General features: G+C 40.2%; 1 protein-coding gene across 8 annotated transcripts in view; it reads left to right on the plus strand.

The window, feature by feature from the left end:
* The window catches only part of USP6NL (USP6 N-terminal like), a 116,414-nt gene that overhangs the window by 56,121 nt on the left and 44,470 nt on the right, over positions 1-15,823 (plus strand). For all 8 annotated transcript variants that reach the window (XM_026678263.2, XM_087968831.1, XM_026678262.2 and 5 more), the window contains 3 exons: positions 3,066-3,139; positions 5,928-6,010; positions 14,490-14,529. In XM_026678263.2, the coding sequence (XP_026534048.2) occupies positions 3,066-3,139; positions 5,928-6,010; positions 14,490-14,529 (197 nt within the window). The remainder of the gene's footprint in view (positions 1-3,065; positions 3,140-5,927; positions 6,011-14,489; positions 14,530-15,823) is intronic.

Here is a 15,823-nt window from a genome sequence, read left to right on the forward strand (position 1 = left end):
TTATTACAGTGAAATAATTAACAAAAGGATTGATAGCCTTTTCTGTCAAGGGCTCATTAGAGCATCCTGCAGAGAGTGTGGGATAGAAACATGAAGCTACTCATCAACTTCCTAAATTGTGCTGCACCAAAATTCAAATTCCAGCCTATAGCAATCTGCAAAAATCCCATTTGCATAAAGACTCTTCATTCCTACGTTGGCTAATTGAAAAGCTTCAGGGATTCAAGCTTGGCCCTGAGACCTCTAATTTGCCAGACTCTGCAGTTTACTTCTTTTGCTCAAGAAGGCAGGGGAATTGGAGAAACGAGATTTCCTTTATCTTCTGATTAATATTCACTGGGTCTGATGTCTCCCTGTCTCCTTCATTTCACTTCCCTGTTGACTCTGTTGGTGAGTCAGACCATTATTTCTGTCACTTGTGTTTATATGTACTGCTTTTTTTTCCTTTTTTCTTTTTGGATGACTGAATGTCTTCTCGCTCAGCAGCAGCCTGTGATCATTAGGTGACCCCAATGATCCAGGGAGAAAACAAGAGCACCTTGAGCTGTCTGAAAATGTTCTGATCTTCACGCTTTTCTGAATCTGATCTGATTTGGTTTTTTCAGCATTGGAAGGCAGCCGCTTCCAGCATGGATAATAGCTGTGCTTTGTTATCTACCTCAAGCATGGCCAATTTGCAACCAGGAGGAATGTAAAAATAGAGCTGCTGAAAAGCCAGGAGACCTACTCATTCCTTGGCAGAAATAATAGGGCTAGTGAAAGGGGGAGCTTTTCAAACTTTCTGCCTTGTCGGGAATCTTTGCTTCCCTAGTTTGTCTGCCGAGGAATCTTTGCACCTTAGCCACAAAACACTTTTTGCATCTCAGTGGGAAAGTGATCTACATCACTAGAACATTTAGCAGGTTTATTATGTCTGGATTATTGCTTGATGATTATGCGATCCAGTCAGTCGTGTCTTTCTTCCCTTGTTGATTCTGTGAGCCAGGTCTCTTCCCATCTTCCCATCTTGCACTGCTTCTTTGAAGTTAAATAATTTAATTGGAATAGAGCTGGAAGGGACCTTGGAGGTCTTCTAGTCCAACCCCTTCCTCAAGTAGGACACCCTATACCATTTCAGACCAGTGACTGTCCAGTCTCTTCTTAAAAACTCCAGCGATGAATCGATCTATGCTCTGGCTGTTGTTAGCTTTGAGGGTGTCTTTGGTGGCCTGGTTCCCTTTTACCGCTAACAGATACAGGTATTCCTCAATTTACGACCACAGTTGAGCCCAACATTTATGTTACTAAGTGAAACGTGAAGTGAAGTGAGTTTGCCCCATTTTACAACTTTTCTTGCAAATATTTATCAAGTGAATCACTGCAGTTGTTAAATTAATGACCCGGTTGTTAAGTGAATCTGGTTTCCCCAATGTCTTCGCTTGTCAGAAGGTTGCAAAAAGGTGATCACGTGACTCCGGGACACTGCGACCGTCACAAATGTGAGTCAGTTGCCAAGCATCCAAATGTAAATCTTGTGACTGTGGGGATGCTGCAACGGTTGTAAGTCTGAAAAATGATCATAAGTCACTTTATGCAGTGCCGTTGTAACTTCGATCAATCACTAAATGAGCAGTTATAAGTCAGGGAGTACCTATTTTGCAAAAAAAATGTTTCTTAATTAAACAAATCTAACTATGGTACCACAAAATAGTTAGAAATGGTGTAAGATCTCCTGCTTGGGTGGGGAGTTGGACTAGATGAACCACAAGGTCCCTTCCAACTCTGATTGTCTGTTATGTGTTAAAATATTGGGAAGAAGATGAGTATTGACTGGTGTTCCTTCCCGCCATTGGTAGCCATCTCGTGGAGGGTCTCAGTGTGAATTTATCTGGGGTCCAGAGATTCCAGCAGTATGGCCATGTAGCTGTATGTCTAACCAGAGTCACTTCAAATTCTGTCCTTTAGTAGAATCTTTTCTTTATTCCATATTGCATAGTTACGTGTTGTTGCTAGTTTAATGGCATATTTGGTGAATGACACTAGCCTCTCCTAAATCGGAGCCCTCCATCTAGGTGGGAATTAATTAGTGGTAGTTCAATGCCATCAAGAAGGTAGGTTTTCTTAAACTCTAAGGTTACAAATGAGAGTCTGGACAACTTGTGAATGGGGTGGATACAAAAGAAAGACATTCTGGTTTCTTGAGTTCTTCTTTAGCTTGAGTCAAACAAGAAACTTGATTATCGAATTAGCCCGTTTTCTGAGACTGCATGGGATACTGAGGTATGAGGTAGTCAAATAGTTTGGATTCACAAATAAGCTAATTAGTCCCCTGTGTCTGTGAATGTATTGTGTCCCGATTCTGTATCTCACAAATTAAAAATGCAATGAAACAAACCATGGTTAGTACATTGTACAAATGCAGTTGCGTGTTCATTTTATTGAACTACTAAGCATATTATATAAACGCAACCAATATGATTAATAATAACATGCGGACTATTTCTCTTTAAATTGATTACAAAAAAATATATCTTCCAGATAGTTTTTTTGTACATAGAAATTCAAACTCAGAAATTAGAATTAAGGAATTTTGTTATAAATCATGCATTGTTAACAGTAGATCGAAATCCAGATATTATCCTATATAAATGAAGGCTTAAGAATAAGCCAAGCATCTGTTGCTATTGATGATATATTATCTTTATATTTCATTGGAAGTGTTATTCAAACTTTCTGCTTTACTGCTTATATTCTTTAAATAAGATGCATTTTGCCACAGATTTTAATTTTCTGAAGCGCTAACTCGAATCAGTTTTACTAATACAGTATTTTGAAAAAAAACGCTTTGTGTTATAGGTTGCCAAAACTACCAAAATAGGTATGCAAAAATATTGCAAAAGGTGGCAGATAAAAAGTTGTCAGTTTAAACGTCCAATGCTTAAAAAGACACCCTTTTTGAAACCACCAGTATTATGTTGATAAAGAAGAAACATTTCTTTTATATAGTTCTTTAAATGCTGATCGTCAAAAACAGATAGATAGGACCTGCCCAACTGTATCCATTTTCTCTCTTTTTTTTCCCCCAGGTTCTGATGTTGAACAGGATGCTGCTGTCAAACTTGCTCAAGAACGTGCTGAGATAGTTGCCAAGTATGACCGAGTAAGTTTGTGTAATTCTTAAATAATTGTGTCATGGGCTCTTCTGCTCTCTTGAACTGAGTAAGGAGCGGCTCAGATGATCAGAGGATGAACAAACAAATACACACCAACACCTTCTCCATTATCTCACTCGTAGCCAATCACTGTTTTCTTAATTAGCTGTTGTACCAACATGTTGTAAAGGGAAGAGCAGGATAGCATAAAAAGATTCACCCCGATTCCAGGTAGGAAATAGAGCCTACCTTATTTTGTAATAAGGAAGGCTGAGAGCCAAAGATTTGAGGCCTTTGAACTATAGTGCTGGAGAGGACTCCTGCAAGTCCCTTGGACTTCAAGGCGATCAAACTGGTCAGTCCTAGAGGAGATCAACCCTGACTGCTTCTTTAGAAGGCCAGATCCTGAAGATGAAACTCAAATACTTTGGCCACCTCATGAGAAGGAAGGGCTCCCTGGAGAAGAGCCTACTGCTGGGAAAGATTGAGGGCAATAGAAGAAGAAGGGGACGGCAGAGAATGAGGTGGCTGGATGGAGTCACTGAAGCAGTCGGCGTGAGCTGAAATGGACTCCAGAGGATGGTAGAGGACAGGAAGGCCTGGAGGAATATTGTCCATGGGGTCGCGATGGGTCGGACACGACTTCGCAACTAACAACAACAACTATTTTGTAATAATTTCTATATTGCAAAAGATAGGAGGTCTCGGAGGAAGAAAAGGAAAAAGATCTACGATTTTAGTTGTAATAAACATGTTCTCTTAAGGAGACAATAACAAATCCCATGAAGGTTCAAACAAATAATGTCTCCAGAACGGCATTTTCTTTCTAGTCAGGCAAATGGCCTTACAAGTCATAATACAGTTAGTTCCTCGACTTGAGACCACAACTGAGCCCAGAATTTCTGATGCTAAACAAGAAAGTTGTTTAGTGCAGGGGTCGCCAATCTTTTGGACCTCAGGGACCACCAAACTCATCAATTTATATCCCAGGGACCACTAACCGGTTCTGTGAACATGGCCTAATTTGTGGGTGTGGCTTGATGGTCACGTGACTGGCTGGGCATGGCCTGTATGTAAATATTATAAATATTTATATAAATATTGAATTTTTTATAAAAAAAGAGCAACTTTTACTCAAAATCAGGCAAAGCAGGCAGATTGAGTTACTCACAGAATCACAGATTCATTCAGAGATCTATCTGCCATTGGCTAGCTCAGTCTGTCACATAAAATTTGCTTGCTGTGAGTCTCCACTGAATTTGCTTGCAAGCAAACCTTCAGTCCTAAGGGAGGTTCGGCTGTGCTGAGCCGAAGATCTAAAGACTAGCTAGAAAGCAAGAAATCCAACCATTTCCTGCTCCCTAGCTAATCTAAATCTCCTGGCACAGCAGAACAGATGGTGGTCGGAAAAAGGAAAAATAGCAATTTAGCAGGCAAGTTCACCGGGTAAGGAGTGAGTGGGCGGGGAGGGTTCCCGCGGGCCATGTGGGTGGCGCAGCCTTGTGTTTCTGCACAGCCTGGATTAATTGTTTTGTGGGGGTGCTCTGGGGGTGAGATTTCTCTGCGGCCCACCAAAATTTTCTCGCGGCCCACTGGTTGGCGACCGCTGGTTTAGTGAATTTTGCCCCATTCTACAACCTTTCTTACCACAGTTGTTAAGTGAACCACTGCAGTTGATAGCAACACTGTTGTTAAGTGAATCTGGCTTCCCCCTTGACTTTGCTGGTCAGAAAGGTACAACAGGTAGATCTCGTGATCCAGGGACACTTCAACCGTCGTAACTATGAGTCATTTGCCAAGCATCTGAATTCTAATCAAGTGACCATGAACCGTAGTTATTTGCTAATATTTCTTTTGTAGCTGAACATGAGATGGATAATTACTACTGGAGAAATGGGAGGAGCAGTTGGCACCAGCGTTGATTAAGAAAATTATAATGCAGATATATTCTCCGCTTGTTTGGAGGCAACCTCATCATATACCTCTGTTGAGAGAATACCTGTGTACACCTATAGATGACTTAGAATAGAATGAGCTGGAAGGAACCTTGGAGGTCTTCCAGTCCAGCCCCATGTTCAAGCAGGAAATCCTATACCATCTCGGATAAGTGATTGTCCAGTGTCTTCTTAAAGACCGCCAATGATGCAGTGCCCACGATTTCTGGCAAGCTATTCCACTAGTCAATTGTCCTCACTGTTAATAAGTTTCTCCTTAATTCCAGGTTTGATTAGTTTCCAACCATTGTTTCTTGTCCTTCCCTCTGGTGCTTTGGAAATAATTTGACTCCCTCTTCTTTCTGGCAGCCCCTCAAATACTGGAATGCTGCTCTTATGTCACACCTAACTCTTCTTTTCTTTAGATTAGCCAAACCCAAATCCTGCAGCCATTCTTTGTATGTTTTAGTCTCCAGGCCTTTGATCGTCTTACTTGCTTTTTCTCTGAACTTTTTCCAAAGTCTCATCGCTTTTTATTAGTATGATGACCAAAATTGGTTGCAGTATTCCAGGCATGGTCTCACTAGGGTTTTATAAAGCGATAGTAGTATTTCATGTGATCTTGATTCTATGCCTCATACAACCCAGGATTGTATTAGCTTTGAATATAAATTTGAATTTGAATATGTATAGATATAGGTAGCTGTGGGAAAGATACTCCAACCCATGGTTCCTTAAGCTTTTGTGGGTAAAAATAAGGTATTCTGAGATTGAGAGCCTGCCAGCAGCTGTTGTTATGTGGAACTATAAGTAGCAAAGTTAATAAAATGAATTAACTATCTGTCTTCTCTGCTTTCTATAGGGACGTGAAGGAGCCCAGATCGAGCCTTGGGAAGATGCTGACTACCTGCTTTACAAAGTTACCGACAGATTTGGTTTCTTGCAGTAAGTTTCGTAGCTTGGCAAAGGAATGGTTCACTGTTGGCTTCCTTTTATTCTCCGTTGTGGTTTTGGCATGCCTATTTACTCAGAGTATCAATCGTGCACCTTACAGAAAAAAATTGCTCTGTGAATAGGGCTCCATTCGGCAAATAAAATTCAAATGGTCTCGCGCTGCGCTTTTCATTTATTTATATGCACAGCATTTTTCTTGGTCGGTGATTTAAAATTGATCCAGACTTGGTAATTGAAAAGTATCGGCTTTTGCCTTTTTTGCTGGGTGTAAAATGACTGTAGAGATGCTTTGTTCAAAAAACAACAACAAAAAACTGGTGACATGTTAGAATAATTTAAAGATAATAGCTGCAGTATTTTTTTTCCTTGATTGGAAAAAAATAGTTAAATTCTATATGAAATTATCAGAGACATCTGAATAAATAGTCCTTGACTTATGACCATCCACCTAGTGTCAGTTTGAAGTAACAATTGACCCGAAAAAGAGCACTTATGACCCAATGGTTGCCTCCCCCCGTGCCCCCCCTTCATCCTTCAAGCGCTTAGCAACCTGGCCACAGTTACTTCTTTCGTGTGTTTGTGTAGGGGTGTGTATAGGGGGTGTCTTGTTTTCATACAAAAGCATTAACAATGCTTGGTTTGGTTGCCAAGGCAACATGTGCCAGTTCAAATTAGGACCATACCGATCTAAGGCCAGATTTCTAGTTTCTATTGTGTTTTCTTATGCGAGTTTACCATTAATTCTGATTTGTTAACCTGCCTTACATTTGTGAATGAATCAGGCAAATAGCTATCTCTTAATGCAAGGGTCTTCAAACTTGGCAAGTTTAAGACTTGTGGACTTCAACTCCCAGAATTCCTGAGCTAACATGACTGGAGGAGGAATTCTGGGAGTTGAAGTCCACAAGTCTTAAAGCTGTCAAGCTTGAAGACCCCTGCCTTAATGGAATTGATTTATTAGCTTAACACGATAAATAGAATTTTTGCGATACTTTGGTATTGCAAGAATCATGTCTTGGTTTATTATCATTCATCCCATGGGTAAAATATGTGAATAAGAGCTGAAAAAAACTATTAGTTTTGGGTAACTGTTGGTGGAATTCCATTCAAGGATGGTTATATAATTCTCGCCTTCGTGCGAACGTTACAGTAAAAAGTTTTGCCATCTCCTATTTGGTCCATAGCTATTGTTAAGTACATGGTTTCTGGGTTATCAATTATTAAAATTCAATTTTAGAGTACAGCGTTTGCATATGGTAGCTGTTACTATGCAAGGGCAAAAGGGTTATTCTTCCTTGTACTCTTATTTTAGAATAAAATTATCAAAAGCGATGTTAAATCTAAGACTGTTATGTGGGTCAGATACATCTGCACAATCAATGGGGAACATTAATGCCTGTAACTCAGAAACAGTAAAACTGAATAGCAGCAAACCGGCTGCCTCCCTTCTGCTTTTTATAATATTCTGTTTGCCTAATTTTGACCCACCTTCCCATGGAGGAATTAATTTATATTAAAAGTAGCTTTAATTTTCATGAATAATTTATGGAACGTTTCCAAATGAATCTAATGGTATTGACTGGTATTTAAGGCAGAGGAGAGAAATTCCCAGTTCACACCATTTTCTCCTTTTCATACATGACATTCATTATTGCAAGATCATTCAGGCATGGTATAAGGTCTCTATAAGGCAGGGGTGTCAAACTCAAGGCCCACGGGCCGGCCTGGCCCACGCGCGGGGTACTTAGATCTGGCCCGCAGGCTGTCCTGGAAACAGCGAAGGACCAGCCGGCAATGGCTCTGCCAGCAAAAATAGACTCCCAATCTCCATTTTCGGCTGGGATGGCCTCCTGCAACCCTCTGCCAGCCAAAACAGAGCTCGGGAGGGCAGAGCACTTACAGAGAGGGGTTGCAGGCGGCTGTCCCAGCTGAAAATGGAGATTGGGAGCCCGTTTTCGCTGGCAGAGCACTTGGGCCGCCATAGGCGCCCCTGACATGAGTGACATCATGCTGACCACGCCCACTCTAGTCACAGCCCTCCCCCAGCCCTCCAACGTCAAACACAACCCTGATGCGAATGAAATTGAGTTTGACCCCCCTGCTTTAAGGGGTTGGGCTAGAAGTCCCTCAAGGTCCTTTCCAACCCAGGGATTCTATGTTGTATGAAATTATATCCTTCTAAAAATCAAAATGCTATAGTAGCCTTCTTCTACAGTTCATAGAACTGTTTAGAAGAGAACAATGTACAAGCTCACTTGAGTCCATGTTGAAGCACTTGATGTGCCTGACTTTCTTAACCGAGGATTTGTTTTCAAGAAGTCGATTTTCTCCGTTTTAATCATTTTTTTCCCCCTTGGGAAGGAATGAGATTCTCTGTCCTTGCTCCCTTGGTTTAGAAGTATATGCTCTTCAAAATATGAACTTGTCCTTAGAGGATAAGCTTATCAAGAAACCTGATCGATCCCCTGGAATCAATGAGAAACAGTTCAGAAGAAGAGAATATGTTAGCAATGCAGCCATCCTTATCTGGGAAAAAAAAAAAGAATAAAAGGAAATGCATAAGAATTTAACCCGTTGCTATTGGAAATGTGGGACTTTCACATGATTTTAGCTAATATATATTCAATTGTTAAAGGTCTTTCTCTTGGATTTAGCTGGGTTTTGTTGCTTTTCTTTATTTGTGTGTGCCTTTGAGTCAGTTTTTGAATACTGGTGACTACCTGCAGATTTTTTGGTAAGACGTTTTTGAAGTGATTTCTTCAGTTAGGTCAACTATGGCAACTTTATGACCTGTGGACTTCAACTCCCAGAATTCCTGAGCCAGCTTGGTCTATGGCAGGGATGTCAAACTCACAGCCCACAGGCTGGATGCATTATGTGCTGGCCATACCAACCCCCGGGTTAGCGAAGGGGGAAAAAGTTGGAATATGTCATGTGACAACAACTTGACACCGTGGGTTTGACACTCCTGGTGTCATTCCTCTGTGGCCATTTGTGGAAGCATTGCTGACCCTCTTATTGACATATACTAAAACGGTATTATGCGTTTCAGGAAGTAGAAATCTATTTTCCATCTTGCAAACATGGTGATGTGTGTGTGTGTGTGTGTGTTTACAAAAACCTATAATCTTTAAACATAATGTGTTGCCATAGCTGATGGGGAAACCAAAAGAATACCCTCCTATTCCAAATTACATTAAATGCTCAAATGAAGTAAGTGATTTTCTTTGTTAAAATTATAAGAGGAAAATCCGGAAAAGGAGGCTCAGAGAAGCTTCTTTTGTTGGAGTGGCTATATATGTGTGACCTGCCAAGAGTCAATGTAGCGTCAGGTGCAAAGAATCAGGACCATACACTAAAGTTCAATACTAAATTGGCACCAGATAAGGATCAATAGAATTCAAGAGGGTTGTACTTAGACCATTTGTGAGAACATAAGGATTTCAGGCTGATGACTAGTTTAATTCCACCACCCCCAGCTCTGCCTGCTCTTCTACGTCTAGGCCAGGGGTCTTCAAACTTGGCAAATTTAAGACTTGTGGACTTCAACTCCCAGAATTCCTGAGCTAACATAACAGGAGGAGGAATTCTGGGAATTGAAGTCCACAAGTCAAGCTGTCAAGTTTGCAGACCCCTAGTCTAGGCATTTTCTGAAATTTTTTGGCACGCTGAGCCCCAAAGATTTGCCATCATTGATGTGGGGCACGTTTTTCTTGGAAAAGCCTTATCTTCATTCTCTCCTTCCAATCTTTTGTCTCACCTGCCTGGAAGAGCCAAATGCTATCCAGCTAGTTGGCATTCCAGTTGCTGTACTTAACTTCAGAGCATTTTCATGTTGTAACTGTTTATGAGACTGTGTGTTTGCTTTCTACAGGCTACCGGGGGACTTGTAATTGGGCCCCAAAAGATGTGCCCAAAAAAGATAAATGGATAAACAAGCCATTTCTAAGTTATATGAACAAATCAGCTGTTTTTATCTGATGCCTTTTCAGCAGGGGGTTTTGTGTAAAGGAGATAATTTGGAGTGTTGTACTATAGTGGTGTGTTAGAGCAAGACTTCCCCAACTGGGCAACTTTTAGAAATGAGGACATTAATTCCCAGCATTCACAGCAATTCTATTTTAGCTGAGGAATTCTGGAGCTTGAAGTCTACACATTTGGAACTTATCCAGGCAATAAATATTAATTAGAGACTTCTGTTCTCTAATGAACCTACTATAATAGTTTTTGTCAGTACCTAAACCAAGATAATGAAGTGAAATGCCATTAAATATTTTCTTGGCCTGCACTTTGCTCATGTGTGAAGGATTTACATGGAGTCGGCCCATCTGCTGGACTAAATAGAGATTGGTATATTTGACAGCATGCCAATCTCTATTTGGGAGCAATGTTCCGCCTGAAATAAAAGCTTGAGCTTTTATTGCAGTTGTTGCAATGTTCAAGTCTTTGCCTTGCTTTTACTAGAGCTCCATTAATAACTTTACTCACGTGGACAAAGCCCCTTGATTGTAACATATAATCCCATGCAAATAATGATCCCAGCCACATGATTTGGTATGTCACACTATTGGGTGTTTGAGTTAGTAGTCTTAATGGATGAATAATATGGCTATCCTTTGATAGTGTTTTTGAAAGAAATATAGACATCAGCTGCATCGGGGTATTGAATACATTTAAAGACCCAACTCCATTTATTTTAAATATACTTTCTTAATATGCATATACATTAAGAAATTCGTCTTTGTTTTAAAAGTTGCTGTTTTGCCATAAAAAAAAACAGGGAGGTTTATGCTCCCCGCTTGTGTAGGAACCTCCAAACGTATAGTAATATTGCAGTTTTCTGCAGGTACATTTACATGCTCTGTATTAGCCATTGATCAAACTGTTCTGCTTCTGTGCAAAATACGCTGCAAATTGCAGCCCTAACAGACATGTAACACCACACATAGTGTCTATGAAATCTCCCGTTGCCTGTTTGTTCTTACGGCCATTGACCAGGTCAATCCATATTGATCTGGTTAATCCAGAGAGATCTGGAAGGTCAGTTTTTCTCCTAGAAAGTCTTAACCGAGATTGGTAGCATTTTTGCAGGATCTCCAAAGAAAGCTCTCTTCTCCTCTGGGCCTTATAAACTAGAGATTGTGGGCGTTGAACTGGAGACCCCTGCATATAAAATAAGTGCTGTATCTCTGACACTTTATACCAGAGGTCTCCAAACTTGGCAACTTTAAGACGTGTAGACTTTAACTCCCAGAATTCCTCAGCCATAGCTGGCTGGCTGAGGAATTCTGGGAGTTGAAGTCCACATGTCTTAAAAGTTGCCAAGTTTGGAGACCTCTGCTTTATACTTACACTTTATTGTAGAAGAAAGGACAATACAGAACAACAGACTTGGAAGTTGGTTATAATTTGTCACAGTTGGTTATAATTTGTCACAGATGCCTGATATCAAAAGAATGACTGCTAAAGCAACTCATACCCATGAGAAAAGAATTGAATCCAGACCTCAAATATTCTAAAAGTTAGAAACATTCATTCTTAGTGTGAGTTCTAATTTCAGCACATCAGTCCAGGTTATGTCTAAATTTCAATCCAACCAGGTGCTTTTAATGGCAGATAGCAGTACTGAAATATTTAAGGCCACTGATGATATAATAGAAGCAGAGGGAGTTTATTATGAACGCTGGCTAATCCATTTCCATGTGTTTTGAATTCTCACTGGAATGTATCCATTAGAAGTATTTAAACCATATGAATAGCCAGTCAGCAGTATGCTATATTAAAATAACCAAAATCTAATTTAACACTGGAGAGAATTATTTTATTTTGGTTATGAGACATGCATGATTAATATCACATTCAGTTTTCATAGTGGCTGTTTCCTCTTGCTTTCTTGACACCACAGTGAAATCCACAAGTCATCATTTATACTAATTAGTTAATTGGAGACATGATTGAAATGCAGAGTCCTAAGAAAGGAAGTGGGAAGGAATAACACAAGGTCATAGCTGCTAAACACACATTTAGTTATTGAAATCAGATATAATCCCAATGTCAGCACCGATTAGCTGACAAAATGGACTTTATTTAGGATGGTTCTTCCCATTAAATATCTATTTTGAAAGCTAGGTTTTCCACTATGACAGTAAGATGCAATCTTTTCCCCTTAATTTTTCCAAGAGGAATGACCTGCACATTTACAGAGAAGGAAGAAAAAACCTTTTTATGCCCACCATTGGGTGTGTGAATTGGGACAAAGATGTCAACCTAAATCCCAAAGGTGCTTTTTCAAGAGGCAACTGAACTTTGTTTTTCCTTGAAGACACTTCACTTTTCATCCAAGAAGCTTCCAGAACTGAAGAAGCTTCTTGGATGGGAAGTGAAACATCTTCAAGAGAAAACAAAGGAAACAACTTTGGGACAACCAAGACCTGAATGCCTGAGAAACTCCATACACATATCAACCTAAGATTTGTCAGCCCTGTGAGGTAAACCCAGTCAAGAAAGAAGCCACATGACTAGAACTATTGGCTGTAGTAACAGAATAACAGAGTTGGAAGGGACCTTATAGGTCATCTAGTCCAACCCCCCTCCCAAGCAGGAGACCCTACATCATTTGTGACAGATGGCAGTCCAGTTTTTTCTTCAAAGCTGTGATGAAGCTCCCACAACTTTTGACAGTGATTGTTCTCACTGTCAGAAAAATTCTCCTTATTTCTAGGTTGAATCTCTTCTTGATCAGCCCTTTTTTTTTGTACCTACCCCAGGGAGTCTGAATATTTTAATAATATTTCCATGCTTCCCTAGGATCAGCACATGCTCCCTCATCAGTTCTTGTCTTAATATTTTCTGAATGGCTTCTCCTGGCTCATCTCCAAGGCTCCTCACACTCTCAAATCTCTTATATGGGGACCTTCTTTAATTTTAACATCAACCATGTGAGGTCTTTCAAACTGAAGTTCAACTGGGTCAAAGTCGCAAAGTGAACTTCCCTGGCTAAGGGTAGATTTGAACCCTAGTCCTTGTTCAGCACCTTAATCCCTATAGTATAGTGAGTCTCAGTTACTGGGAACAAAATCCTATCATGCTTAATGTAGTTTGGTTCTTAATTAATAAGCATAGGGTTGTGGGGAGGCAGACAGTAAAACATACAGTATTTGGATGCTGAACATCTTGCTAATATAATTAGTAGATGGATTAATTATTCATTATTTTCATACTTTCCAATTATAGAAGTTCTCACCTTCCTAATTTGGGCAATGATCTATGTTTAAAACTGATTGAAGCAACAATCTGGCATAGTTATTAAACTTTCAGGTATGGTTCAGCTTGGCATAAAGCCAAGTAATTTGGGAATGTAAGCCCAATAAATGCTTGATTGTTTTATGTAATGAATGTGTACTTCTCTGCCTTAGAAGGCCTATGTTTTTGTAAACCCATGAAGTAATCACCTGAAAGACCTTCTAGATTAATTTGCAGTAAAAAGGGAGTTTTATGCATATTTGCTCAGTGCGGTAGCTTCCTTGAATAAGGCTCGTTTTGTATCGAGAAGTGTATTCCAAAAATTTCAGATCAGATTAGAATATCACCGTTATCACCTTAGGACTGGTGAGGTGGCCTAGAGATGGTGCTCTCGCCTCACAATTAGGAAGCTGTGAATTTGATCCTAGGTAGAGGCAGATATTTTTCTGGGCACACTGAGAATATATCTGCTGAACAAAACTCCACATTGGCAACAGGAAGGGCATCCGGTCATAAAAAAAAAACCCACTCTGCTAGCTGCATTCAGTTGCCCAAACTCCACCCCGCAAGGGATTATGGGGTCGTTAAATGAAGATGATGATGATTAGAATATCATTCTTAGCTATTGTTTGCTTGTGGGTAATTAATAAAATAAAGCCCAGGTGGCTAATGCTAACTCAGAAATCAGGGTTGCAGCGACTTCTTTCATAGTAAGAAACCACATTATGTTGCGGCTTAGCCCAGTGGGTGCTCCTAACCCTTATAACTATGAGGTGCTATTCTGGAACCAGTTACAGATAGTCCTCAGTTTACAACCACAATTGAACCCAAAATTTCTCTTTGCTAAGTGAAACATTTGTTAAGTGAGTTTGCTCCATTTTACGACCTTTCTTGCCACAGTTGTTAAGTGAATCACTGTAGTTGTTAAATTAGTCAAACTGTTGTTAAGTGAATCCAGCTTCCCCATTGTCAAAGGGGATCGTGTGACCCCAGGACACTGTAACCGTCATAAATATGAGTCATTTGCCAAGTGTCTGAAATTTTGATCGCATGACCATGGGGAATGCTGCAACGGTTGTGTGAAAAGTGGTCATGAGCCACTTTTTTTTCAATGCTGTTGTAAATTTGGTCACTCAGTGAACTGTTGTAAGTCAAGGACTACCTGTATTTTGTTTCTGCCTTGCAATCTGTTGTCCCTGTAACTGATGTTCTCCCTTTTTCCTTTTAGCCAGGAGGAGTTACCAGCCCACGATGCAGCATCTGAGAAGGTAAGCAGCCCCTTGCTGATATACGGTAGATAGCAGTGCATGTTTTAGAAGCATCTAGACCTGTTCTGCATGTGAAAGCACTCAGTATAAATGTACTCAGTATCTGCGTGGCTAAGAATTGAACCACAACAACAACAACAACAACAACAAAAGCTAATTTGCTGATCGTGCTAATGGAAAACCTGCCTAGCCCAACCCTCCTTTTTATCCAAGTTTTGGAGAAGTTTGGTATAGAAACTGGGATGTGGGACTCTAATTTATGCCAAGTCAGGGTCATTGAGTCCATTGTTACCAGCCTTCTTCACACTTTGGAAATGTATTGAGCCATCGCCTTCAAAATTATGACCTAGCATGTCTGAGATGTAAAGGAGGTAATAATTTGAGAGCTCTGGTTTATCGGAGTAGTCAGCCAAAATGCAAAAACGCTGGGTACTGAAGTGGCTTGGCTGAATCTGCCTGTAAGATCGGGTAAGATCATTTTTTAAAAAACATTCCGGCATTTTGGGGAGAAACTGAAGCTGGTATGGCACTGCAGCAAGAGTTGGTACATTCCCACGACTTTCTGACTAACTAGTTTTGCTCTGACTGATAAAGTTGCTTGGATGAACAATGAAATGTCTCACATGAACAAAGTTTGGTCCAGTTGCCATGGTTCAATTGTAGACACCTTTGGCCTGGATCATTTGAGTTTCCATTGACATATTCTGGCATTCTGTTCGGTTCTAACTGTTTGGTGTGAGTTTGCCTGGAAGGTGATGGGAAATGTAGTCCAGCACTTTAGAGCACCATGTAGAACAAGACACAGCTGCAGGAAGTAAATTTTTGGCCTATAGGAACCACATGGGTGGTTGCTACTTCTAACATATAAGAATGGTCCTACTGAATTGTTTATAAGTGGCATCCCTATGAACAACCAATTTTGGTTGCCCTGCACCACTTTAAAATCATCCATGCTTCTATATAGCATTGTGTGTTGCGGATATTAGTCTTTCTGAATTAGTTCTGAGAGGATTTCTGTCTAGTGATTGCCTTTAACTCTTTTAATTGAAATTTCCCATTCATAATGCTGGTTAACCTCAATCCCAGTTCCAGTTGGTCTACATTAAACAAAAGTTAATCTAGATGTTTTTTTCAAACTTGGCAAGTTTAAGAGGGGTAGGGGTGTATGTGTACTTCAACTCCCAGAATTCCCCAGCTAGCTTGGTGGAGTGAGGAATTCTGGGAACTGAAGTCCACGCGTCTTAAACTTGCCAAGCTTGAGAAATACTTCCCAGCCAAGCTTTCCTTCTTTGTT

This window comes from Notechis scutatus, chromosome 6, assembly GCF_049901735.1.
Source record: "Notechis scutatus isolate UNSWTSFEM ecotype Mainland chromosome 6, rNotScu1.2, whole genome shotgun sequence".
NCBI classification, from domain to species: domain Eukaryota; kingdom Metazoa; phylum Chordata; class Lepidosauria; order Squamata; family Elapidae; genus Notechis; species Notechis scutatus.